Source organism: Enhydra lutris, unplaced genomic scaffold (assembly GCF_002288905.1).
Source record: "Enhydra lutris kenyoni isolate GAN:26980312 unplaced genomic scaffold, ASM228890v2 scaffoldscaffold9, whole genome shotgun sequence".
Lineage (NCBI taxonomy): Eukaryota > Metazoa > Chordata > Mammalia > Carnivora > Mustelidae > Enhydra > Enhydra lutris.
This window is the reverse complement of record NW_019154093.1, coordinates 12,805,871-12,833,701: the sequence shown is the minus strand read 5'-3', so window position 1 is coordinate 12,833,701 and position 27,831 is coordinate 12,805,871. Positions and strand designations below refer to the sequence as shown.

At 42.9% G+C, this 27,831-nt stretch overlaps 2 protein-coding genes across 6 annotated transcripts in view; one reads left to right on the top strand and one right to left on the bottom strand.

Annotated features, from left to right (window-relative positions):
• Positions 1 to 3,529: 3,529 nt before the first annotated feature.
• On the bottom strand, positions 3,530 to 7,172 carry LOC111143172 (phosphopantothenoylcysteine synthetase). Of its 3 annotated transcripts, none has more exons than XM_022496688.1 (3): positions 7,074 to 7,172; positions 6,341 to 6,444; positions 3,530 to 4,396 (listed from the first exon to the last, which is right to left on the bottom strand). In XM_022496688.1, exons 2-3 carry the CDS (start codon positions 6,431 to 6,433, stop codon positions 4,076 to 4,078), a joined length of 414 nt encoding a protein of 137 aa, XP_022352396.1. In that variant the 5' UTR covers positions 6,434 to 6,444; positions 7,074 to 7,172; the 3' UTR covers positions 3,530 to 4,075. The 3 variants fall into 3 exon arrangements, with proteins under 3 accessions (XP_022352396.1, XP_022352395.1, XP_022352397.1); XM_022496687.1 differs by having other exon boundaries at positions 6,629 to 7,156; XM_022496689.1 differs by lacking the exons at positions 6,341 to 6,444; positions 7,074 to 7,172 and adding an exon at positions 6,123 to 6,333.
• Positions 7,173 to 7,689: 517 nt separating this feature from the next.
• Positions 7,690 to 27,831, top strand: part of LOC111143171 (zinc finger MYND-type containing 12) — a 27,222-nt gene continuing 7,080 nt past the window's right edge. The window contains exons 1-4 of one of the 3 annotated variants that reach the window (XM_022496684.1): positions 7,690 to 7,815; positions 17,092 to 17,233; positions 18,501 to 18,672; positions 27,106 to 27,275. In XM_022496684.1, the coding sequence (XP_022352392.1) occupies positions 7,706 to 7,815; positions 17,092 to 17,233; positions 18,501 to 18,672; positions 27,106 to 27,275 (594 nt within the window). In that variant the 5' untranslated portion in view covers positions 7,690 to 7,705. Of the gene's footprint in view, positions 7,816 to 17,091; positions 17,234 to 17,362; positions 17,485 to 18,500; positions 18,673 to 27,105; positions 27,276 to 27,831 lie in introns of those variants that run through there. The other 2 variants (XM_022496685.1, XM_022496686.1) reach the window with 2 other exon arrangements.

Genomic DNA, 27,831 nt, shown 5'->3' with positions numbered 1-27,831 from the left:
TCTTAAAAAGAAAAGAAAAGAAACTGACATGAAGAGAAGGCACAAGAACAATTTTAAGCATCTCCCCTCCAGAAAATTTGATGGTATCAAGGCACTGCATTCATATGGGCTTAAAGTTGAAATCCGGTTGCATGATCATTCTGAATGATCTTTTCACATGCATAAATTCATCATGTAAATCTAACAGAGTATTCACTTGAGCAAGAAACAATCTTTCTTTATATAAGCCTGGGATGGGCCTAAAAACGCATTTTGATTTTTTCCCCCTCGGTTTCAAAACACGCTACGCTTGTAGGAATTCACTGTTTTCTATTTACCAAAGTGCGCTTCTCCATGTTAGTTAGTTTAACCAAGACAGGAAGCTGGCCACAGTGCAGAGAAACAAAGAAAATCTTCCAAAGGATTCCAGAGCTGAGGAATGTGGAATACTTAGCTACCCAAAGCATTGTAGCAGGAAATCAGAGGGAGGTGGTCTACAGATGGCAGAGGTGGTGGAGACGAATGGACATTCAGTGATGTGCAGGGCGGACAAGAAAGGGTGAAAATGGCTGTGGAATGAGGAGGATGAGAAAACTGGTGCTGAGGGTGATGAGAGAAACGGATGAGATCGTAGCTCGAAAGGCAGAAGGTAACTGACTTGATGACGTCCGATGCTGAGGATACAAAAGGCCTCTCCAGAGCTTCATCGGCATTTAAGGTTCTGCATGATGAACATAGGGCGAACAAGCAGAAAACGGCAGTTCTTTGTTCACAAGCCTACGACCAGGGGAAGCCGTAGCTTGGAGGACTCGGCACGGGCCAGGCCCACCAGGCGCAGTGGTCTGTGCAGGGCTGAGTCTTCGCCAGGGGGCAGTGAGAAAAGGGGCGCCCACTTAACCGACGGGTTCCAAGCCCTCTCTAAATAGGGCAGACGGCCTAATTCTAAAGGCCTGTGACGGTTGGGTCCCTTCTTCAAGCAGAATCACTCCAGCCCGCCACTATAAAGGCAGAGCCAGGAGAGGCTCTTCTCCGGTTTCGGGTCACACTAGCGAGAGAAGCGGGAAAGACCTGGAATGCAGAAAAAGAACGCAGAGAAGGCGCTTTCCTCCTCGGGGCTGAGGCAGAACCGCGGGAACCTCAGGAACCAGGCCGGAAACTTTCGTAGAGTGCCGCGAGGGTCCTGGCTCACTGGGCTCCACAGCTGCTCAGCGGCCAGCGGCAGGTGCTTACCCAGGCCCGGGCGTCATAGCAACCGCGATTGCCGCAGAGACGCCAAGGCGTCCTTCCGGCGGGAACCATAGAAACGACGCGCACCATTGGCTCAGGGGATGCTCTTCCTGTGGAGACAGTGCACACCATTGGCCGTCGGGTCGTGGGGCGGGGCTTTTAGACAGAAACGAAAGTACGCCTCATTCCATTGGCTTTGCAGTAACCATGGTAACAACATAGGAGCGCTTTTCCTACTTCGAAGTTACGTTTTGTCCCGGGCATTCACAACTCTCAAATAGCTTCCCGCCAGGCCTTAAGTGGAGACCCGGCTTAATAACCTTGGTTCTATTTCTCTAGAAGTAACTTCATTCTTAAAAGGGAGAGGGTTAGGATTGTGAATTTTAAGCCTAGATCTGTCACTACCTGGGGCGCCTAAGACAAATCACATTTTTCGGATCTGGCTTTATTATTATAAAAATGAAGAAATTGGATTTGACTAGAATTGTCCCTAAGACAGAAGCCCTTTAGAAGTCCTAAGCACTGAAAATTCAGTTTAAGTGAACCGGTCCTCCACCTATGTTGTGCAAAATAAAATTTCAAATTGACAACTTAAGAGAGGCTTGGTATATAACATGTTCATTTAAATGCTCTTAATTGCAAGATTCTGGTTAGTTCACCAAAGCTTGATTTGACCCATTTTGGGGGGTCCTTGCTTTGCTGATATCTTAACTAGGTACCCGCATTTCAGTCTTATTCTAGTTCCACATAGGACCCTTTCCAAAACTTTGCCAGTTATCTGGACAGATCTCACCCCTTACTTTATGGAAGTATTTCAACCATTTCCACCTTACAAGTGTGTTTTCTCTGATCTAAAATGCTCACCACTTCCAGTCCACTTAACTCCTACTTACCGGATCAAGTATCACTTCCTCAGGGAAACAATTCTTGGTCCTCCAATCCAGATCAAGTGCTTTCCCATTTGCTCTCATTGACTCGCATTCCTTTTCATTCTTTCTTTCTCTGCACGCTCCTATTTGCTGTTTAAAACGAACAAACAAAAAACCTCCTGGAATTTTAACATGTGTAATACTGTTTAAGTGCTCCAAATGGAAATTAAACTGAATTGGAAAACACTTTAAATAATTCCATGTAGGAAAAAGGTGTTTGTTTAAGCCTAACAATACAGTATAGGAAATGGTTCCCAAGGGAAGTAATAGGTGGTAGAAACCAACATCACTTCTAGTTTTCACTCCATTTACCCTCATTGGACATTCAAACATGATGACAGTCATCATCCACATGAAGCTATAGATGTAAGGAAGAAAATGTCTTTCGCTTCTTATCCCTTCAGTACCGAAGCCACTCTGACAGAGCCTGTTGTCTTTGAGATTTTGCTAATTGGACCTTAAGTTAAAATTTTTGTTCCATGGGACTGCTGCTTCCAGAACAGTGCTGATTGCTGAAGTTATTTTCCCTCTGCTTGTAAGTCACATTTCTTGATTTAGTGACATATTTCAATGCCTCTTTGCACCTCTGCTCAAATCTTTTCAACTGCAATTTATTGCACCACTGCCATCACATTGGGTTACTCTTCCCAATTCCATGAAATATCGCTAATTGCATTTTAAATCAAATACGTGAAGTGTATTGCCCGCTTCTACCTATTTATTAATGGTAGTTTCTCATCATGCACTCTGGACCATCCTACAGATCATTTAGGGTATTTTTCTGAGCCACATTTCTCGTGCACTCCCAACCCAAAGCCTAGGACAGTAACAGAAGCTTTGAAAACTCAAGAATTCAGGGATCAAGCAAGGCACCATCAGAATACTGCCTTGCTGAGAAAAATTTATGTGCAGGTAAAAAATGTACATGCCAGACACCAGATGACTAATGCTTTATCTTCACTGTTTTACTTAAGCCTCACAACAAAGGGCACTATTCAGCAGAGAGGCTTATTATCTCTATTTCATAAATGAGTAACTTGAGATTAAGTCATGAGTCTGAGCTTGCAAAACTAACAGGTGATAACAGCTCGAAAGGCCCAATTTGGCTGAGATGGCTCCAAAGCCTCTACTCCTTACCATATAGTAAAGCTTCCCTCAGGGTAGAAATCACAAATAGGCCCCTTCCTTGCCCCAAGTAGAAGCCAAGTTTCCACTAAGCACAATTATAAAATATTTGAAAGGTAAACTGTTAACTCAAATACTCAACCTAGGAAAAGGAGCAAAAAGTGAATGTATGGGAAGCTCATCATTCTAAAGGCAACCTATCTTAAGGGAAGTGTCCTTCTCTTGTACTCCCCCTCAATGAATTCCCAAAAAACATCATTTCCATCATGTTGGCTTTTGGGCACAAGCTTTATTGCACTTTATTTTTCATACACCCATTTCCCAGACAGACATATTTATTCATCGTTTTAATCCTCATAATCCTCAGGGCCTACCACATAGCAGGCATCAAGAAATATTTGATCTTTAAGGCATGGCCATTCATGCATCCATAATCCTTCTCATAGTAAGAAGGTTGATATTCAGGCCTCACATGTATACGCTGGGGAATATAATTCCCAATAAGCTCTTTTTCTAAAGGTGACGAACAGCTTGTGTTCATTTTCAAAATCCAGGTGATAATCAGATAAGTGTGTCAGGTGGTTTGGTCATAATTGCTTTGCTTTTGTTTTCATTCTTATTGTGTATGAAATGACCTTTAATAGACAAATACCAAACTACCTTCACCTGCATACCACTCACTGTTTCTTTCCCTTCATATTTTGTCTTCATGAAAGCAAAGGACTTGTTTTCACCACTTAGAAAACAAGTCCTGATCCACTGAACAATTTTTTTTTCCCACTGAACAATTTTTGATCCTACAAAGGCTTTTAACTTCAGTTGTCATGTATAAAAGCTGTGTGTCGAGACTGAAGATCACTCACTATCTTCTCTTCTATGTCTATGCCTTTTTCTACTTCTTCCTCTGATAGCAATATCTTGGTCTCGGAGTCTTTCGTTAAAATAACCACAGAGGAGTGTCGTGACTCAAGGCTATTAGCCACCACCACTTGATGTCGATAAACTTCCAAAGCATTCCGTGCACGATCAATTACGATGGAAGGGTCAGTCTCCAACTTAAAGGAAATTATAAATGCTTTGGGAGCCCAGTCTTTAACCAAAGGAGAAAGCATTTTTGGCACCATCTTCATTGTTATCTGTATTGGAAAAAGAAAAGCTTAATAAGCAAACAAAGGTCAATATCTACCAGGTCAGTCTCATGGGAAACTAAGGAAGCAGGGACTCAGATTTCTGGCGATGTCAAATTTAAGTGGGATTTTTTATTGTCAAACTTTTCAGAGCATTTTAAATGCTTAGCTTAGAAGCCTTGGCTCTGTAAGCTAAGGATAATCCTCTGTAATAAGGATACCTAATTCCAAGGCTTCATACAAATTCTGAGACAAATCATGTCTTATGAATTAACCTTGCCCTCCTACCCTCATCACCATTAACAGAGCTCTGAAAAACAGCATTATATTTTCTTAAGTATTCCCCTTATTTTAAACCAAAGACTCAAATAAACAAATCGATTCACACAAATCCATAATGCAAATTAACTTTGGCAGAAGTATAATGTTGGGTTTTTAAATCTCTTAGCCTAAAACATTCCTTGTACCAGTAGAATGGCTACTGGATTCCATTTTAAAACTGCACTCATAACATATCTTAGCACTGAAGAAAGAGAACTGATTTTATTTTCACTTGATCAAAATTCCTACTATACCATTCTTGATGCCATCTAAGAATGCTGAGTTGGTTTGTGTACTTTCAAGAAAGAACTAAAATATACAGGAGAGGGGCACCTGGGTGGCTCAGTGGGTTAACCCTGTCTTCAGCTCCGGTCATGATCTCAGGGTCCTGGGATCCACCCCCTGCCCTCCCACCATTGGGATCTCAGTGGGGAGCCTGCTTCCCCCTCTCTCTCTGCCAGCCTCTCTGCCTACTTGTGATATCTCTGTCAAACAAATAAATAAATAAATCTATAAATCTTAAAAAAAAATACAGGATAAACTAAAGCTCCCAAAATTTCAAAGTGTGAAATTACTCTGATAATATCAGGATTTCAGAAAGTTAGCAAGCAGTGAGAGGGATTATATTCCCATTCCCCACTTAATTTTTCTGCTTATCATTTTTCACTACCTAACATAGTATGCATTTGACATATTTACGGTCTCTGAAGAGTATATGCAACTAAGGGCACAGTATGTTTAACACTGCTTTATCTCCAGGTCCTACTACAGTACTTGGCATATAGTAGGCACTCAATAAATATCTGTTGCAGAAATGAACAAATGAAGTATCCTACAAAGTCAGCAAGCGTCTCACAGGTAGTTTCTCCTATTTAAATTCTGCTTGAACATAAATGATTAAGAATTGTGTCAGGTTCCAGGATGCCAGATCACCTCAAGATCTCAACCACACCACTAGCCACTCTATACCCTTTGCTTAAACTACAGCAATCATCACCTAACCTGCACCCACTTCTCTTTAATTCACCTTTCATACTGATGCCAGAATATTCTCTTCAAACAAAAAGTTTATCTCATTCTCCTACTTGTTTTCCTTAGCTCCACAGGATGAAGTCCAAGCTACTTAAGAAGGAACACAAAATCTTCTACGAAATAAGCTCTCTTCCGTCTGCCCACCCACCTTGGGTGCCTCTCTCCCTGCTCTCTAACCTTATTGAACAACTTCAGTTCACAGCACACTGTTCATTTCCAAATTCCAATTTGTACTCTTTCTGGAATGACCTTCCCTACTTTGTCTGCTAGAGTCTCAGAACATCTTTTTATAAAACCCAGTTTATGTCATCTCCTCCAAGAAGCCTTCCTTGACTTCCCCAAGATTCACTCACCCCATGCTCTGACTTCACTTTGTACGTACCTCTACTAGAGCATTTATCACTCTGTACTGTAATTATGTCTGTATCCAGCTCCCTCACTAGATTGTGAGGTTCTTGAGGGAGGGCGGTGTCTTATTCATCTCTGTATCCCTAGGGCCTATCACATATGGAATGCAGAAAGGCCATCTCCAGATCAAGAGGAAATTAACCCAAGACTGATTATAGGGGATCGGATCTCTGGAAGAGAAGCGCCCATCACCTGCAGTGGGCCCCTAGATGACTGGATCTTGTGTTCAGGCATTTCTGAGACAGGAACATAGAAATCTGACACGGCCGCAGCCAGGTAAAACATCGCAGAAGAGCCTGCAGAGAGAAGCACAGGGTGTAATAAATCGGAGTGGGATATGGGATCAGCTCCTTTCAACTCAGGCTCCCCGGCTGTTAGACTGCGGGTAATGAAAAGGTGAGGGCAAAAGTGTCTGGGGGGAAAGTGTCTGGGGAAAAAGGCTCTGCCTGCAGGAAACCCTGAACTCCTAAACGCACGCACCCAGCGGATTGAGCGCCTGGGCCGCAGCCTGCAGCAGATGCAAATAGTCCGCCAAAGTGGTGAACTCCACCGCCAGGAAGGTGCCGGCAGCCGCAGCCTCTTGGTAGCTCCGCAGAGCCGCCGCGAAGCCCGGAAGTGCATTCTCCTCGGCCTCCAGACTCAGCAAGCCCGAAGGGGCTGCGCCGCAGGGCCGCAGCGCCGACAGCCAGGTCTGGGGCGGGAAGCGGTGGGCAAAGGGGAAGGCGGAACGAGCGCGGTGGAGAAACAAGACCCCGTAACCCGCGGCCAGGAAGGCCTCGGCCGAGATAGCGCCGCGCCGACCGCTGCTGAAGTTGTCCAGAAAGCGCACTGGCCGGGCTTCCAGGGGAACTTTGGTGCCGCCGGACGTGATCAACACCACTCGCCGGCCCTGCGCGCCCAGCCTGGCGACGAAGCGACCCATAACCTCGGCAAAGCGCGCAGCATTCGCAGGTTTGGGAAACTCGGCGACCAGGTCCACTTCCGCCATCAGTCCCCGGGCGCGCCCGCACTCGCGCACGCCCCGCTGCCCGCGGCGCCGCGGCCCTGCCTGAATCCCGGGCCCCGCGCAGCCGCACTAAGGAAGGGGCGGAGCTTCCCTATACACGCCGTACGCGGCCGCCGGCTTTCTCTGCTGTGGGGCTGTGCGCAGTTTCTGCCCCACAGCCTCCCAGAGGTGACCTTGAGCTGACTGAAGAGCTGTCGGCTGGGCGGGCGTCTGGAAGGGCCACCTTCCCTCATGTTCGTTTCCTCCTCGGATAGAGAACTGGCCATTTTTGCCTCTCAGCGGCCGCCGTATCAGCCTTTCAGGACTTAGATTCCGCTGGAGTCCGACAGCCCGGCCGTTTAACCTCGGGACTTACGGGGAGGAATTTTATGTTTTGGTTTGTTTGTTGTTTTTAACCCCACATATGCACTCTACATGTCAGTGGAGCCACGCCCCTACCCCTGCGCTTGAAATCCTGGGAACGAGGCAGCCTGATGGCGGTCACGTGACGCCGGCGTCCAGCGTGTCCTCGCCGGGCAACCGTCCTGGAGACCGACACTGCTGGCTGCAAGATGGACATCATCTACCCGCTGGCGGTGCCTAAGGGGCGCCGGCTCTGCTGCGAGGTGTGCGAAGCCCCGGCCGAGCGGGTGTGCACGGCCTGCACGGTCACTTACTACTGGTAGGCCCTGAAATGTGGCGCCTGGGTGCCTTGCTTAAGCCGTAGCACCGGCTCTGCCGGGCAACACTCAAGGCGGTTTCGGGACAGATTTCTCTGTCTGCTTCTTCTCCCACTGGCCCATTGGTTACCTGAGGTTTTGTTGACCATCTACTGTGCGCTATGCATTGTTCTAGCAGCCGAAGTTACTGGAGGAATACTTGGTGATCAGTACCCCTTAAAGATCTAACATACCAATGCGGAAGATAGATAAGTAAACAAACACACAAAAAGGAAAGATCATTTTAGAGAGTCATAAATGCTGTGAAGACAAAGGAAATGTGTTGGGAGTATGGACGGATGGCCTTCTTAAGGGTAGATACTGATTTGAAGATAAAAAGTAGGAACAGCCCGGGATGGAAGTGCTGGGGATAGAGGAAGGCTCTGGAGGGCAGATTGGTATGCTTGAGGAATAACCAGAAGTGCACAGCCAAGGTGCTGAGAGTGTGGGGAGGTGAGTTTTCATTTATTCAACCTAACATCCCCTGACTTTTGTTTCCAATTAGACCCTACGTGGGACCGGAGATAAACAGCTAAGTTGCTGATGTCCAGAAACCTAGTCCAGAGCAGACTACCTTGTTTTTGAAGTCATTATATAGACCCTGCGTGACAAGTACTGTTACTCAGGTTGTGCTGTTACCAGGGACCTCAGAGGATGGAAGCATGGTGCTGGGGCAGATATCTGGAAAGGTTCTCTGAATAAATAATGTTTGAGATGACTCTTGAAAGGTCAGTAGGAAATTGCTAGGTGAATGAACAACGAAGACAGAAGGGCAGGGTACTCCTGGCCTCCAGGTCTGCTTCGGTAAACGGTGAAAGAACAGTTTGTTCAGAGCTGAAGTAGAGAAAGAAGTAGTGGAAGAAGCAGTCACTGATTTTCAAACTGCAGACTAGACCCAGGAGCAGGTCAAGAATAAATCAACAAACATTTTAGGGGAAAAAAGTAGAATAAAATAGAAAGTATACAGTAATCCTACTTGAATTGTTTCTTGAAACTTTCTAGTGTTTTATGTGGTGTTTGTAATGATAAAATATTTCTTACTAAAAAGAAAGTTTAAAAACCATTGTGATAGGTAGGAGGAGGAGTTTAAACCAAGAAGACAGAGGTTAGGGCCACATGGTGACATGAGATCAAGAAGTTTGGAATTTATCCTCTGGGAGGTTTTGACGGGCTCTCACTTGTGTTAAGGAAAGATGACAGGTAGCAGTATGGAAGATAAAATTCAGGTAGACCCTGAAGGCTGCAAAAATGATAAAGAATTTGTTGCAGTGGTCCCAGTGGAGAGTAAATATACCTCCTCAGATTGAATTAAGTGTCCTTCTCAGTGCTCTCAGGGCACTCTATATATTCCCTATCCTAAAACTTGTGACACAGATTGAAATCAGTCATTTAATAGTCTGTATTCCTCACTAGGTCTGTATATCCCATGAACGGAGGGATGGCATCTGTGTTTTCTTTGCTGTTTCTTCATTGCATTTAGAATACAATTCAGAGTTTGTAGGAGAAACTACAAAGCGCTGGTCAGCTCTCTACCTGCATGTCCTACCACACTCACCCTCTCTCTTCCTTGATGCAATTACAGAGGTTTTCTTTCAGTTCTGATTTCCTAAGTCCTTTCCTCCCTCCATTTCTTTGCCTAGGCTGTCCCCACTGCTGGGAACATCCATTTCAACCCCAGATATTCCTAGAGCCCTCTCATCCTTCAGTTCTCAGAAATGTTATTTCTAAAAAAAAAAAAAAAAAAAAAATGTTATTTCTTCAGAGAGGTCTTTCCGAAAATACACTTCTCTTATTTTTCTGTCTCACCTTTTCTTCATTTTTCCTGTACTTCTGTATTTTATGTTTGCTTGTGTAATATCTGTCTTTTACTGAACCTACTGGTCCACATACCAGGCACTCAGTGATCATTTGTTGAATAAGCAAACTTCTGAATGGATAGTAAACCTATTAACACAGAGGGATATGGTGGTGGGTGATGGATTGGGTTGGGGACACAGAGTTTGAGGGCCTTCAAGTCACTTGGAAGAGATGGCTAGTGAACAACTTCAGGTACAGCCCTGGCACTCAACGGAGAGATTGGAGTCCTTTGGCTGGTATGACCTTCTACCTCTTTCCCTCTCACCTTCATCCCTACACCCAGAAATAATTCCTTCTTCCTCTCACTCTGTACTCTCGGTTGACTCTTATTTCCCTTTTTCATTTCAGTTGTCGGCAAGTGTGTTAGGTCAATTTTATTATGTTCCATTAATGCAGGGTATTATATTGAATGCATATTGAAGGACTGTCATTCATATGCTATCTTATGATCTGTGTCATACCCATCTGTGTATACCCTACAGTCTCTTGCAAAGTGTCTTAAAATAGTTGAAACTAAATATTTGATGAATGCTTAAATAAATCATTATTACCTATGCCCTTATCCACCATTATTTCCTTTCTTATCTTTCACTGCCTTTAATTCTCTTTAAGGCCTTCTCCTCTCCCCCCACCCCACCCTGCCTCTTTTCTCCAGATTTCTCTATCCTTGTGTCCTGGCAATTTCAAGATTTTTCCATAAAATAAAGCTGAGGTAATTGTTCTATATATCAGAAATGGGAGCTTTAATACTCCTCCCGCACAAGGTTTTTGTGGTTGAATGTAAAGCATGTAGCATCATGCCTGAGACCAAGTTGGCACTCAATAAATATTCTTCTTGTTCCAATTTAAGGAGCAGGAAAGACAGTCATTTGGAATTTGTGAACTTTTTTTTTCCTTTTTCTGCAAAAGAGTTTCTTTCCCGATTGTAAATGTAACTCATGCTCACTGTAGAAAACTTGAAAATATAAAAAATAAAGAAGAGAAGTAATCCATAATCTCACAACCCAGAAATTAATAACCTGACATTTTGATCAATTTCCTTATCTTCTTCTCCTGTACATATATCTGTTTTATACACTGTGTAATCTTGCACATATTGTTCTGTACTGGATTGTGAGAATGTTCCCAGGGAATTGAACATTTGTAAAAAAGGACGGTTTTATTAAAGTACACACGAAACATTACAGATGGTAAAAGAGGCATGTACTATAGGTGAGCAAATCATAGCATATAGATAAGAGTAATTTGAAATAAGTTTTCCTTTTATTGAACACACGGGGCACAAATTAAAATGCTTTCACTGGCCAGGAAGAGAAAACAGCAGTGAAGTGGTACTCAGTAGTAGGAGACAGTAGGATCTTTGGTAAACTGCAGAATGAATGTCCTGCCTGATAACATCTAAATTCAGTTTTAAAAACAGGATAATAGCCAAACAAAGCACATTTGGCTCACAAGCTACTTGATTGTGAGCCTTGACTGAAAGCATCATTTTCAGCTCCTTTATGCATGACCCTGTGTTGAGTGTTAGGGGTGGGGCAGATGACTAAGGAAATAACAAATAGGGGAACAAATAAGACGAATAAGGAAAGAGCTCATGCATATATAAATAATGCTCATTTTATTTGGAAAAGCAAGATACGTCAAATGCTCTCAGTGGAACAAAAGTCTGGGTAGTTAAGTACTATTTCCATTGCTCACACAATTACTCAAGAAGCCCCTATTTAATAAATACCCTATGGAACTATTTCTATATCCTGGCTGTTAAGTGCTTTTATGGATTTGTTTACAATAATTCTCTATTAAAAAATTTTTAATGCTTTTATCATTTCTGTGATAGCAGCTGCAGTTTATGAAAAAAAAATACTTCAGTGGCGACTGGGTGGCTCAGTCAGTTAAGTGTCTGCCTTCAGCTCAGGTCGTAATCTCAGGGTCCTGAGATCGAGCCCCATGTCAGGCTCCCTGCTCAGCAGAGAGTCTGCTTCTCCCTCTCTCTCTGACCCTCTTCCCTGCTTGTTTGTTTAATTTATATATATATATATACATATATATATATGTATATATATGTATATATATACATATATATAAAATATATTTATAAAAATATATTTGTTATGCTATTATATTTATAAAAATATATTTACTTATATATGTATATACATAAATATTTTTTATATTTATATTTATATATACACACACAAATACATACACACACTTTATTCCATTTCTGTTGTCCCAGAAGAAGGAAGGAGAGAGAGTGCTTGAACAAAAGTGTATGTTGTCTATGACTGCTTTTCTGCTACAACAAAAGAGTTGAATTTTTGCAACAGACACCATGTAGTTCTCAAAGCCTAAAATATTTACTATTAGGCCCTTAACAGAAAAACTTTGCTGACCCTGTGCTCGGTTATTGTTACCAGTTTTAGAATATGTATAATTGGAATCAAACAGCTAACTTAAGCACATTTGAATAAAAATACACAGTAAGCAAAAGAAATGCAAAAATTCATGATTTATGTATCCAGCAACAGAGACTCAAAATGCATGAAGTAATAACTGTCAGATTGAAGGGAGAAATAAATAGTAGTTGAACACTTCAACTTTTTCCAGTTTTCCACTGTCAATAATGAACAGATTAGAAAGGCAATACAAGGCTTCAACAACACTATAAACCAACCAAACCTAATAGACGTCTATAAGACACCACCACCAACAGCAGAATATACATTCTTCTCGAGCAGATATGGAACATTCTCCAGGATAGGCCATGTGTTAGACCATAAAGCAAGTCTCAGTAAATTTATAAGGATTGAAATTATACAAAGTATGTTCTGGAACCACAGTGGAACGACATTAATCAATAACAAGGAAATGTGAGGAATTTATGAATATATGGAAATAACTTTTAAACAACCAGTAGGCAAAAAAGGAAATCACAAGGGGAATTAGAAAATGCTTTCAAGATGAAATGAGCACAAAAACACAAATATTAAAACATACAGGATGCAGTGAAAGCAGCACTCAGAAGGAAATTTCTAGCTATAAACACATGCATTATAGAGGAAGGAAGATCTCAAATCAGTAACCTAGCCTTCCACTTTAAGAAACTAGCGAAAGAAAAGCAAACTCAACACAAAGCTAGTGGAAGTGGAAAATATAAAAGATTAGAGCAGAGATAAGTGCAATAGAGAATAGAAAAGCAATAGAGAATCAACAAAACCAAAGCTTAACAAAATTGACAAACCTTTAGCTAGATTGACCAAGAACAGAACACCCAAATTACTATTATTCAGAAATGAAAGTAGGGACATTGCTAGCAACTTTGCAGAAATAAGGGATTATAAGAGAATACTATGTACAATTGTATGCCAACAAATTAGAAAACCTAGATGAAATATATTCCTAATATGACACAAACTACAAAACTGACTCAGGAGAAAAAAAGTGTCTGAGTAGATCTCAGATACTAAAGAGTAGCTAGCAATCAAGAACTTCCCACAGAGAAAAGCCCAGGACCAAATGATTTCTGTGGTGAATTCTATCAAATACTTTAAAAAGATTTATTACTGGGGTACCTTGATGGCTCACTGGGTTAAAGCCTCTGCCTTCAGCTCAGGTCATGATCCCAGGGTCCTAGGATGGAGCCCTGCATCGGGCTCTGCTCAACGGGGAGCCTGCTTCCCTCTCTCTCTGCCTGCCTATTTGTGATCTCTATCTGTCAAATAAATAAATAAAATCTTAAAAAAAAAGATTTATTACCAATCCTTCAAAAAGTCTTCCAAAAAAATAGAAGAGGAAGAAAAAATCCCCAACTCATTTTATATAAGGCCAGTGTTATACCAGACCAGACAAAAACATCACAAGAAAAGAAAACTATGGATCAATATCCCTCATGAATATGGATGAAAAAAGTCCTCAACAAGATACTAGCAAGCCAAATCCAACAGCATATAAAAAGAATTATACTTCATGACCAAGTGGCGTTTCTCCCAGGAATTCAAGGTTGGCTCAACATACTAATATCGATTTAAGACTTCATCTTAACAGAAGATAAAAAACGCATAATAATCTCAATAGATACAGAAAAAGCATTTGATAAACTCCAGTACCCTTTGTGATAAAAACAAATTAGGGATAGAAAGGAAATTTCATAACTTGGTAAGAGGTAGCTATGAATAACCTAGCGAGAAATACAAAACTAACATAATTAGTGATCAAAGACAAAGTTTTCCCCCCTAAAATCAGGAATGAGACAAGAATTTTGCTTTCATCACTTCTATTCAACACTTCTAAAAATGCTAGTTGGGGGAATTAGGCAAGACAGTGAAATAAAAGACATCCAGCTTGGAAAAGAAGGAGTAAAAGTACTTCTATTTTGCTGATGACATGATCTTCTGTAGGGAAATCCTTAAAGAACCTATGAAAAAAGCACAACAAACTATTAGAACTAATAAATGAATTCAGCAAGGTTACAGAATTCAAGATCAATGTGCAAAAATCAGTTGTATTTATACATGCTAGCAGTGAACAATCTGAAAATGAAATTAGGAAAGCCATTCCATTTACAATAGCACCAAAAAAAATAAATTTAACCAAAGAAGGGCAAGGCCTATACACTGAAAACTAATAACAAACAAACAAAAAAAAAATTTTTTTTTGAAAGAGATTAAAGACCTACATAAATGGAAAGATATTCCATATTCATAGTTTAGAAGACTTAATATTAAGATAATAACACTTGAAATTGATCTATTGATTCAATGCAATCCTTATCAAAATTCTGTCATTTTTGTATAAATGGACACACTGATCCTAAAATTTAAATGAAAAGACAAAATACACAGAAGAGCTAAAAAGTCTTTTAAAAGAACAAAGCTACGGAGTGCCTGGGTGGCTCAGTAGGTTAAGCCTCTGCCTTCGACTCTGGTCATGGTCTCATGGTCTCAAGGTCTCAGGGTCCTGGGATCGAGCCCTACATCAGGATCTCTGCTCAGCGGGAGCCTGCTTCCCCCTTTCACTCTGCCTGCCTCTCTGCCTACTTGTGTTCTCTCTCTGTGTATGTCAAAAAAATAGATAAAATCTTTTTAAAAAATAAAAAAATAAAAGAACAAAGCTAGAGTACTGATACTTTTCAATTTCAAGTGTTACTGCAAAGAGGCACTAATGAAGACTGTGGTAGTGGCATAAGGATAGACATATAGATGAATGGACTAGAACTGAGAGTCCAGAAATATGCTTGTATATTTATGGTGACTAGATGTTCAACAAGGGTACCAAGACCATTCAACTGGTAAAAGAATGGTCCCTTCTGGATGATGGCGGGATAACTGCATAGCCACATGCAAAAGAATGAATTTGGACTCCTACCTTTCACCATAGAAAGGGCTAAATGCAAGAGCTAAAAGCAAAACTTTCAGAAGGGAACATAGTTGGAAATCTGTGTGATTTGGGATTAGGCAACAGTTTAGCTATGACACCAAAATCACAAGGTTCCAAAGAAAATAGATTAGTTGGACTCCACCAAAATTTAAAACTTCTGTGCATGAGAGAACACTATCAAGAAAGTGAAGAGACAACCCACAGAATGGGAGAAAATACAAATCATATATCGGATAAGGATTTTATATCTAGAGTATGTAAAAGACTCTTAAAACTCAACAATAAGAAGATAAAAGACCCAATTTAAAAATGGACAGAAGATTTGAATAAACAGTTCTCAAAGAAGATATACAAATGGCCAATAAGCACAGGAAATGGTGCTGAAAGTTATTAGTTGTTAAGGAAATACAAAATAAAACCACAATGAGATACCACTTCACACGCACTAAAATGGCTGTAGTGAAAAAAGAGAATAACAAGTGCTGGCAAAGATACAGAAAAAGTGAACCCCTTTTGTATTGCTGCTGTGCTGTAGAATGGTACAGCCTCTGTAGAAAACAGTTTGGCAGTCCTCAAAAAGTTAAACATAGAGTTACTATATGACCCAACAATTCCATTCTTAGGTATATACTCAAGAGAACTGAAAACGTGTTCACATAAAAATTTATACACAAATGTTCATGGTGGCAATATTCAGAATAGCCAAAAATAGAAACAACTCAAATACCCCCCAACTGATGAGTGGGTAAACGTACAGCCGTACAGTGGAATATTTACTCAGCCGTACAAAGGAATGTAATACTAATTTATGCGATGAAATGGGAGGAACTTTGAAAACATTATGCTAAGGGTAAGGAACCAGACACAGAAGGTCACATGTTGTCTGTTTCCATTAATAGTAATGTCCCGAACAGGCAAATACATAGAGAAAGTACATCTGTGTACAGAAAGGCTTCTGAGCACCAGTGGGTGGAGAAAAGAAAGAACCAGCTAGAGCAAATGGAGTTTCTTTTTCAAGTGATGACATTATTCTGGAGTTAGATAGGGTGATGCTTTTACAACCTTGTGAATGTATTCAAAACCACTGAATTTAAATTATATTTGGAAATGGTGAATTTTCTATGGTATTTGAGTTAGGTATTGATTTAAAAGTGCAAAAAAGTAATTGGAGAAAGGGTCAGGATCGGGTAATAGATTTGGGAATCAGTCATAGCGGCAGGTATTTAAGGAGTGGGAGTGGATTCTCTGTAGGACTAAGAGACAATAACGTGTTTAAAAATACTAAATCTGTATGTAAAACTCAGAAAAGCTCTCTACCAAGCTGTCACCGTGCTTCCCTCTGGAGAGCTAAAAATTAGCTGGCTCCGGAGTACAGGCTTAGAGTAACTACTTGAGCTCTCCACTACTCTGCTCCCTTATCTTTGAAAGAATAGCTTTTGTTTTGTTCTCAAAAAGTTGAGTAGTTACTAGCAAAAGCACCTGCTGCCCCACTGGGATTGGGGATCATTCCTAGTGTGTTCCTGTGAGTGTGCCCCTTGGAGCAGAGAAGACAGTGTCAGTGGTGCTCTCTGGAGCCACACCACACAGCGGCACTCGTTCCAGGAGAACATCTCTAGAGCCTCAGCAAATGGAAATTCCCTTCCCTTCCCCAAGAAAAAGACCTTCACTTCCATCAGCTGTGATGGCCAGAGATTCCGAAAATGGCCTTAGAACAAGGTTATTAACGAAGCGGAAGAGGAGATCACCCACAGCATCACCACGTGCCTTCGTGACTTCAGTGTGACCTGTGCCTGAAGAGACAGCAGCTTCCCACCCCCACTAGTCATTACACCACCAAAGAACCACGTGTAAAAGGAGAGATTTGAGTCAGAAAGGGCTTTGGGTTCCCTGCCTGATAGGTGTTGGCCTGCCTTTTCTAGTTTTTAGGGCAAGGCCAGTAGGGGGGCTGCTAGAATCTCAGGCCAGGTCAAAGGGAAAGATAATGAAGTCCGTGTTTTTGTTGTCAGTGGTGTGGTTCATCAAAGAGCAGACTGGAACAGCATCCATGAGAAGATATGTCAGCTGCTGATTCCGCTGCGCACTTCCATGCCCTTCTACAACTCAGAGGAGGAGCGGCAGCACGGCCTCCAGCAGCTGCAGCAGCGACAGGTGGGTCCTGTAGGGTTGGGACAGGCTGAGCTCAGGGTCTGCCCCAGACAAAGGGTGTCCCATGTCGGGATCACCAAACCAGAACCTCTTTGAGGACAGAGACTTTGTTTTATGCCTTTATGTCCTCAGTCAGTCGTTCTCCACGTAGTTACCGAATACCTACTGTATCAGATTCCAAGGGCTGCTGTAACAAACGGCGTTACTCCACACAATGGCTTAAAGGACAGGAATGTCGAAGTCCAAGATCAAGGGTAGGTGTCAGCAGGTTTGGTTTCCTGAAGGCAGGTGCATCCCTGGTGTTGTCCGAATTTCTTCCAAATTGGATCAGGGGCCACCCTAATGGCCTCATTTTAACTTAATCACCTCTGTAAGGCTCCATCTCCAAATACACTCACATTCTCAGGTAATAAGGGTTGAAGTATGAGGGCTTCCACATATGAGTTTCGGCCATAACGTCCATATATGCCAAGTATGTTGATAAGAGTGTAGGTACCTAGTAGGAGGTAAAAAAAATGGTGTATGAATATACTGATGAATTCATAAAGGAGATTTAAAAACTTCTATTATGGGTGCCTGGGTGGCTTAGTGGGTTAAAGCCGCTCTGCCTTCAGCTCAGGTCATGATCTCAGGGTCCTAGGATCAAGCCCCACATCTGGCTCTCTGCTCAGCAGGGAGCCTGCTTCCCCCCCCCCACCCCGCCCACCACCCCCGCCTGCCTCTTTACCTACTTGTGATCTCTCTCTGTCAAATAAATAAATAAAATCTTTAAAAAAACTTTTTTTTTTTGTTTTTTTGAGAAAGGCTTTGAGAAGGGCTTTGGAGCAATGCAGAGTCGACATTCTTTCTGATACTTGGAAAGCAAGATAACTCCAGAAAGAAAGAGAAGATGTTTCTCTCAAAATTGTAACTCAAATAGAAAGTCAGAAAGTTTTAGAATGTCTGGAGATGTGACAGTTTTGCTAAACTACAATTTTATTACAAACACAAGAATAATATTCATTTAATAACTTTATACTGAGCTCTCATTTATGCTGATAAATGAGCCAAGGTGAAAAGACACTTATTCCTGGACCTCGAGGAGCTCACAACCCAGGTTTCCCTTTTTAATTTCACCTGTTTTGGGTCTCATGTCCACCTCAGTAAAAGCAGGTTAACTAGGTGCCCTCAACCAGCTCATGAGATTGTGGCCCTAGCCCAAGTGTACCTGTGCCTACCAGTGCCTTTTTGCTTTACACAGTCTCAGATGGTCTAGTTTTTTCTTCCACAGAAGCATTTGATTGAATTCTGCTACACCGTAGCCCAGAAATACCTCTTTGAAGGAAAACATGCAGCTGCTGTTCCCGCAGCTTTGCACTCACTTCGCTTCCGCATGAATGTGCATGGCCTGAGTTCTGTAGAGCTTGTCCCTGCTTACCTGCTGTTGGCCGAGGCGAGCCTTGGTAAGTGAATTGACCTGGGGACCCCCCACCCTGACCCCGGCCCCTTAAGGAGTACTCTATTGGGATCAATCAGTGGCCAAAGGGTACAGACTTGGTAGTGGTTCCAAGATAGCCTTTTATAAAAGAGCAGTGTTGCCGTAAAGTTTGGCACAAGGTGGGGAAGCAGATGTCAACTTTTGGCTACTACTGACCGAACTCCACTCTAGCTGGCCTAAGGAAAAGGAGGACATTTATTAGGACACTAGAGTGTCCCTGGGGGATCAAGTCTTCAGGAGGTCCTAGAACCAGAATGTTTTAACAGACTCCCTCTCTCTTGGTCCTTGTATCTTGTCTCGGCTTCTATCTCTGCATCTGCTTTATTTACTCTCTCTGCAGACCAGGTTTTTCTGCCCTATGCCCACCACGGAAGATAGCTACCCTAAAATATCAGATGTAGCTGAATTTCCATGGAATTTCCATGTTCTCCAGGTTCAAGGAAGGTAGAAGAAACAATTAGCATCTGATTTCCAGTGTTAAATTCCTAGAAGAGAGAGTTGTGTTGACTATTTATCTTTACCTTTGTGTCAGGCTCACATGGTTCAAACGGGATTATAGAAACCTGCTTCTGTGGATGGGAGAGGGAAAAAGAACTGTATTTCTCATGCCGTGAATGAGAGTGGGAACGCAGACTCGGCAGAGCTCCATCCCACATGGCTGTTGCTACAAGAAGAGAATTAACATCTTGGAAGGGAACTAACATTTTTGAGACCTGCAGCGTCTTAGTTACTTTCCAACCACTTTTTCTATCTTCATAGCCACTCTATTTTTTAAAAACTTTTAAAAAGCAAAACTGTTGGAAATGCAGTACACAGAACCTCTTTACCCCTGAACTACATGAGAGTAAGTTGCTTGCCTGATGCATTTCCTAGACATTCTCCATGTATCCACTGTACAACCATCATCTACTATCATCTTCCATCATCTACTAAGCCGACCCCATTCACTCATCTCCAGTTGTCCCAATCACACCTTGAGAACAGAAGGATACAGTTCAAAATCACGCTTTTCATTTTGTTGCCGTGTGTTTTTAGTCTCCTTCATTCTGGAATAGTTTCTCAATCACTCCTTAACCTGTATGACTCTGACACTTATAAGATTAAAGGCCAAGTGTTCTATAAAACGTCCCTCAATCTGGGTTTCTCTGAGTCTCCTCACGGCTGGACTCAAGCGATGTCCCTTTGGCAAGAGTGTCAGAAGACAGGCTCTATCTGTGTTGTTCGCACCCCATCCTGCAAGTTGGCACGTGTTTTCTTTTTTTTTTTTTTTTTTTTTAAAGATTTTATTTATTTATTTGTCAGAGAGAGAGAGAGAGGGAGAGAGAGCAAGCACAGGCAGACAGAGCAAGAATGGCAGGCAGAGGCAGAGGGAGAAGCAGGCTCCCTGCTGAGCAAGGAGCCCGATGTGGGACTCGATCCCAGGACACTGGGATCATGACCTGAGCCGAAGGCAGCTGCTTAACCAACTGAGCCACCCAGGCGTCCCTGGCACGTGTTTTCAGTTTGTCCCATTCCTGATGACACCCAGTTAAGTCAGTTTATTAAGGTGATATCTGCCAGGCTTCTTCTTTGTATACCTTTTCTCCTTTTTCAACTAATAAGTATGTTATGGGCGGGGTATTCTGAAACTGTAAGTATCCCATTCCATCAGACTTTCAATATATTCATTTATGCATTTATATCAGTATGAACTCTTGGTTCCCTAGTCTAGTCAATGGATCAATAATCTGTTACTATCTTTAATTTAATGCTTAGGCTATTCCTGCATTTGGCAAGTGGCAGCCCATTCAGACTGGCTTCCGTGTTTCCTTGACACATCCCCATTGTTCTTCGATCACCTTCCTGCTTTCTGGAATATACCTCCTAGGAGCCTTGATTATTATTATTATTATTATTTTTTTTTTTTTTTTAGTGAGAAATGGAATTCAGAAAGCAGGAGTTGTGCACTAGACGTATGTGTTGCTACTGGTATCGGGTTGCTCCTGTACCTTCTTGGGGGACCGAGGGAATTTGTATAAATATAATAATGTATACACACATTACATCTAAATTCATCTTCTCTTACTCTCTCTCTATACAGATAGAGATATGACATACCAGTACTTCTAAATTCAGTCCAACACCACTACAGGGTTCGATCTGATTTCCTCCCGTTCTACGGCTGTAGTTGTCTGACAGTGAGAATGCCGGCTTCCTTTTTCATTAATGTATTTATATGTTTCATCAGTTCCTCTGTATGAACCAATCTCCCATCTCCGAGCCTACTTTTTCCCCTTGCAGATGCCCTTCTCTCTCTCCGTGGGCTCTGACTCCTCATTCAGGGCTGCCTCTTCTGCATGGATCCCCTCCTCACTGGTTTGGGCTCTGACTCCCCCATACCAGGCCACATAACCGCAAGAATGCTCCCCTCACCCCGCTCCAGTCTGGCTCCCCGTTTCAGACTTCCCTCCACCAAAACTACTAGGAAGAGCACCAGACAAAGAAATACAGCCCAGGTTCTGTGTATTTCTGACACTGACTAGCTGTGGGATTTTGGAAAAGTTCACCCTGGCCTGAGTCTTATCATTCTTATCTGGATTATTGCCTGTTAACTGGACTCTTCACCTCTTTGGCCTCCTTCCAGTCTGGTCTCTACACAAAATGTGGGTCAAATCCCTCCACCAAAGAGAAACCAGATTCCCTAAGCAGCCAATGGGGTGCAGCTTGGTCCGGCCTTCAAGAGTCCTGTCACCTCATCTTACATCTTCTCTCCCTTCTGGTTACACTGGCCTTCTCTCTTCCTGTTCTGGAAGGCTCTTCTTGAGCCACGCTCCCCACCTCTCCTCCACGCCCCTCCACCTAAATAACTCCTATTCATTCATCCTTCAGGCCTTAGCTCAAGAGTTACCACCCCCTTGTCTGGAAGCCTCTCCAAGCCCCCAGACTGGACCAGGTTTCTTTTTATGTACCCCCCGCCTTAAAAACTTCTTCCTCTCTTGTGGGCACTTATTTCAATAATAATTCTATATCCAGAGGCACCTGGGTGGCTCAGTCGGTTAGGCATCCAACTTTTAGTTTCAGTTCAGGTCTTGATCTAGGGGTCATGAGACTGAGCCCTACATCGGGCTCTGTGCTCAGCAGGGAATCAGCTTGAAATTCTTCCCCACTCCATCGCCCTCTGCCCCTCCCTTATCTTGCACGTGAACTCTCTCTAAAATTAAATAAAATCTTTTTAAAAACCCAAAATACTACTACTAATTATTCTACATCCACTGATGAGATTACTTAATTAAAGTCTCTCTTTCCCACTAGACTATAAGCTCAGGGAGAACTGGAACTGTCCCTATTCTTACTCATCAGAGTGACTTCACACCCAGAATAGCTCTTAGCACAGAGGAGGTGCTCAAAAACTCTTCTCACAAAACCTGACATCTGGTGGGCACTGTGAAAGCATTTGGTGAATCTGAGTCCCCTTCACAGAATTGTTTTGAGGATTAAATGAGTTTGTGTGTAATGAACATGAGAGTGCTTTGCAAGCTGGAAAGTCCCATCTAAATGAAGTTCTCATTATACCTCCCCCAGTCATTGAGAACCTTGCCAGCCTTTTTGAAAGTCTAAATAAATCACATTCGTTGTACACATGGCTCTTCCTCATCTAAGAGATTCCTACAGACTGGAGTGGAAAAAAATAAGAGGTATTTAGCCTTTTCTTTTCTTTTTTTTTTCTTTCCTTTTTTTTCTTTTCTTTTCCTTTCTCTTCTCTTCTTTTCTTTTTTTTTCCCCTCCTTCCCTTCCCTTCCCTTTCCTTTCCCTTCCCTTCCTTCCCTTTTCTTTCCCTTCCTTTCCTTTCCTTTCTTCTCTTCTCTCTCTCTCTCTCTTTTTTTTTTTTTTTGGTAAAACTTTAGAATTTTAATCAACTAGAGATGATATTTTCAGTAACACTTCAAAGAACCGCCTTACTTATGGCTCAGTCATTCAGCATCTGCCTTTGGCTCAGGTCATGATCTCAGGGTCCTGGAATCAAGCCCTACCCGGGGCTCCCTGCTCAACAGGAACCCTGCTTCTCCCTCTCCCACTCCCCCTGCTTGTGTTCCCTCTCTCGCTGTCTCTGTGTCAATTAAGTAAATAAATAAAATCTTTAAACAAACAAACATAAAAGAGCCGCCTTACTCATCTTCCCCCACTCCAGTCAGGATTTTGGAACCAGGGAATCTGGGTTCAAATTCTAACTCTTTTTTTTTTTTTTTTAACTTATTTACTTACTTTAGAGAGAGAGCACGAGTGCACGCACGCAAGCACACCCACAAGTGGGGGGAGAGGCAGAGAGAGAGAATCTTCGAGTAGACTTCCTGCTGAGCGCAGAGCCCATCAGAAGGCTCTATCTCACAACCGTGAGATCATGACCTGAGCTGAAATCAAAGGTCAGATTCTTCAACTGAGCCACCCAGGGACCCCTCCAGCCCTTTCTTTACTGGTTGGGTGACGCTAGCTATCAAACTCTTCTTACTAAGTGCTCTTCCTTCTGCCTAGAATGCTTTTTCCTCTGTTACGTATAGCTGGCTTCTTTCCTATCATCAGGTATCTACTTAAATATCACCTTCTCAGAGAGGTGTTCTCTAATCATCCAATCAAAGTAGGTTTCTTCCTGCTTTTTTGGATGACTGTATTCTGTTCCTTTCCTTCCTAGCACTTTATTTTTCTTTGTTTATTTTTTTAAGCTTTTATTTATTTATTTGACAGAAAGAGAGCACAAGCAGGGGGAGCAGCAGTCAGAGGGAGAGAGAGAAGCAGGCTCCCCACTGAGCAAGAAGCCCGATGTGGGACTCGATGCCAGGACCCTGGGATCATAGCCTGAGCTGAAGGCAGAGGCTTAACTGACTGAGCCACCCAGGCGCCCCTATTTTTCTTTGTTTATTGTATTTATTTCCCTTTATTATATGCTCCTTGTGGTCAGAGATCATGTCTGTTTTGCTCACTAGTATGCATCTAGTGAAGTGGTAGAGATTCTAAATTAGATGAATGCGTGGTTGGACAAATGAATGAAGTTTCCTCCTCTGTACATTCCTCCTCGGATATTTATCTCACAGGGTTGTTGGCAGACTTAGATCACAGATGCAAATGGCCTAGCATAGTGTGCCTACAGCAAACAGCGGGCCCTCAGCAAATGCGAATTCCCTCTCCTTCCCCTGGGTGCCTCCCAGCCTCAGGGATAATTATCTTTGACTGCTTTCTTCTGTGCTCCTCTGCCTTCATCATCAAGCCTTCCGAAATCTTCCCCCTTCACGTCTCTCAGATCAGCTGCTAGCCCAGGGTAGGCCTGTTGTCTCGCCCTGCAGACAAGAGCCCTTACTCCTTAACTGGCTATCCTTTCTCTTTCTCTTCCACACGCTAGTAACGCTAGTAACGTGACCCTTTAGGATAGTCTCACTTCCTTTGGCAACTTTGTGTACCTAGTACCTCCACTCCATGACTACACCTGTCCAGGCAAGCACTATGTAGGAAAGTCACACCTAAACTTACCCACTCACCGGCCAGTCTAAGTTCCTGCCTGCTGGGAGCAGCACATTCCTCCTACCTCAATATACCCGCTCTCTGGCTTTAGGGCCTCCAGGCTTTTTTCTCCCAAGTATGTCTCTTCCTCTGGGATGCTTGTGTAGTTGCTGGTTCAGCTTGGCCTTGGGGCCTTCCTTCTTTGGCATTGCCTTCTTGAAGGGGAAATGCACGATGAAGGTGAAAAGTTTCCACTACATGTCAGCGCCCCCTGCCAGTTTTCTCCCCATCTAAATAACCTTTGCTGAGAGTCATTTGCTCGGTCCAAAGCTCTTATTTTATAGAGAAAATCCAGATGGAAGATGTGACTTGTCATGGTTGCATGAGCCAGGATCCTCGGCCTCCACCTCTTGCTTCTAATCTAGTATTTTCCCATTTTAGTTGGAACCTCAGTCAAGTGAACTTGCTTCTTTCCTCCCTTCGATTGCTTCTTCAGCTCTCCTTTAATTCAGTGACCTGTGATTACAGCTAGAGTAAGTGATGTCTGCATGTGAGCTAGGCCTGGGAGGGAGGACACACAGAACAAAGATTGACTTACGAGGGCTTTGTGTCCTCCTCTCCTGACCTTTCCTGGCACCCACCACAGGAAATACCTCGCACCCAGAGCATACCTCCTGCTGTGCAGAAGGCTGGCAGAGTAGTTACCTGTCCAGTTCTTACAGCCTCCCAAGGAGGCAAGCAGGGAGGCAAGAAACTGTTATGCATCTTTACAACCAAACAACAGTTTTAAGTGTCAACAGTATTTGAATATTAGAAATAAAGGTGCCTTTTACTTGGGAACCATGTGTTGTCCATTCTAGCTCCTAAATGTCTCTTCTGTATCGGTCCCATCTTCACTCACTGCCTTAGTTCAGGCTCTTACCAGTCCTTGGCTGAACTCTTTCAAAAGTCCTCTAGCGAGGCTTTCACTCTACGTCCTCCCCTCTCTTCCCTCCTCAACCCTGGCTCCTGGGAATCCTTCTAAATCGAAATCCAATTCCCTCCCCCTTTCTGAAAATCCTCCAGTTCTTACGCACATGCATCCTGCTCCTTGGCACAACTCACTAAGCCCTCCAGCCCTCTGTCACCTGTCCCCGGACTACCTCTTCAGCCTCATTTCCTGCCACTTGACCCCTCACACTTTGTGCTCTAGCATCACAGACCCATACGTGGTTCTCCAAACACAGCCCACTCTTGCATATCTCCATGGTTCTGCATCTGTGTTACCTCTGCCCGCATTCCCTCATCTGTCGGGAAAACTTCTATTCATCCTCAAAACTCAGCTCAGGGGCGCCTGGGTGGTTCAGTGGGTTAAGCGTCTGCCTTTGGCTCAGGTCATGATCCCAGGGTCCTGGAATCGAGCCCTGCATCGGGCTCTCTGCTCAGCAGGGAGCTTGCTTCCCACCCTCTCTCTCTGTCTGCCTCTCTGCCTCCTTGTGATCTCTCCCTGTCCAATATATAAATAAAAACTTTAAAAAAACCCCACAAAATTCAGCTCAGATTTTCCGGTCTCAGTTCAGCTGCTACAATGAATATCACAGACTGGGGGGCTTAAACAAGAAACAGTTATTTCTCATGGTTCTGGAGGCTGAAAGTCTAAGATCAAGGTATCAGCAGATTCGGTGTCTGGTGAGAGCCCACTTCTGGGCTTGGAGACAGTCACTTTCACACTTACCCTCATATGGCAGAGAGAGGGGTCACCCCTCTTGTATCTCTTCTTCTATGGCACTAATCCCATTCAGAGGGCTCCACTCTCATGACCAAATTATGCCCCACATTCAAATACCATCACTTTGGGGATCAGGGCTTCAACTATGTATTTTGGGGGCTACAACATTCAGTCCCTAGCACTGGCCTCGCCTCACCCCATTCCATTGTCCCTCTCCGGCCTATCCATAGAATTAAACACCTCTTACTCTCTACCACTTCCAAACCTTATGATGCTACTATTACTGCACGTCTGCTATGTTATAAATATATTTTCACCCATGCATTCCCTAAACCCAGCTATAAGGGCAATGCCTTTGATTCATCTTGGAATCCTCATCTCTCAACACAAGGCCTGGCACATAAAAGATATGAAGTATAAGTGGTACATGTACTTTTAACTGAGATACAGCTCACATACATAAAATCCACTCTTTTAAAAAGTACAATCTTGGGGCGCCTGGGTGGCTCAGTGGGTTAAAGCCTCTGCCGTCAGCTCAGGTCATGATCCCAGGGTCCTGGGATCGAGCCCCACATTGGGCTCTCCGCTCAGCAGGGAGCCTGCTTTCTCCTCTCTCTCTGTCTGCCTCTCTGCCTGCTTGTGATCTCTGTCTGTCAAATAAATAAATAAAATCTTTTTTTAAAAAAAGTACAATCTTGTGGTTTTAGTATATTCACAAGATTATGTAACCATCACTACATCTAATTACTGAACATTTATTTACCCCAAAATGGACCCCCATACCCATATTAGTAGTCACACTCCATTCTTCCTCCCCACAGTCCCGGGCCGCCATTTTCTGTCTATGGGTTTCCTATCAATGGAATTGTACAATATGTGACCATTTGTGTCTGGCTTCTTCCACTTCATGAAATGTCTTCAAGGTTTACCCTGTTGTTCCATATGTCTATACTTCATTCCTTTCTGTGCCTCATAATATTCCACTCATGGGTATGGATCGACCACATTTTGTGTATCTACTAATCAGCTGATGAGCATTTAGGTTGTTTCTATTTTTTGGCTGTTATGGCGAGGCTGCCATGAATGTTCATGTGCAAGTTCTTGTGTGTCAATAAATGTTTGAGTCAATGAATAAGGGAGTGAATGGGTGCTGACTCACATTTCATCCTGTGTCCTCTGGCAAGAATATGAATTTTAACCTTCTTTACTTCTTTTGGGCAGGTCTGGGCCACATTGTCCAAGCTGAGGAGTATCTATCCCAAGCCCAGTGGACAGTCCTCAAATCAACTGAATGTTGTTCTGCCACCCAATCTTTGCTACATCGGAACCTGGGACTTCTCTATATAGCTAAGGAAAACTATGAGGAAGCCCGTTATCATCTGGCCAATGATGTAAACAAGCTAAATTATAACATCTGAATGTTTCTGGGAACAGCTATGCTTAGTTTTGTTCTTTTTTTTTTTTAAGATTTTATTTATTGATTTGAGAGAGAGAGAAAGAGCATGAGTCTGGGGAGAGGGGCGGAGGGAGAGGGGAAGCAGACTCCCCGCTGAGCAGGGAGCACCCCGAGGGGCTCAATCCTGGGACTCCGGGATCACAACCTGAGCCTAAGGCAGACGCTTAACCAACTAAACCACCCAGGTGCCCCTGTTTGTTTGTTTTTTCTATCTGAGCATTTCTCTAAAACTTTCTTTTTTAAATTTTTTTTTTATAAACGTATAATACATTTTTATCCCCAGGGGTACAGGTCTGTGAATCGCCAGGTTTACACACTTCACAGCACTCACCATAGCACACACCCTCCCCTATGTCCATAACCCCATCCCCCTTCTCCCAACCCCCCTCCCCCCAGCAACCCTCAGTTTGTTTTGTGAGATTAAGAGTCACCTATGGTTTGTCTCCCTCCCAATCCCATCTTGTTTCATTTATTCTTCTCCTACCCCCTAT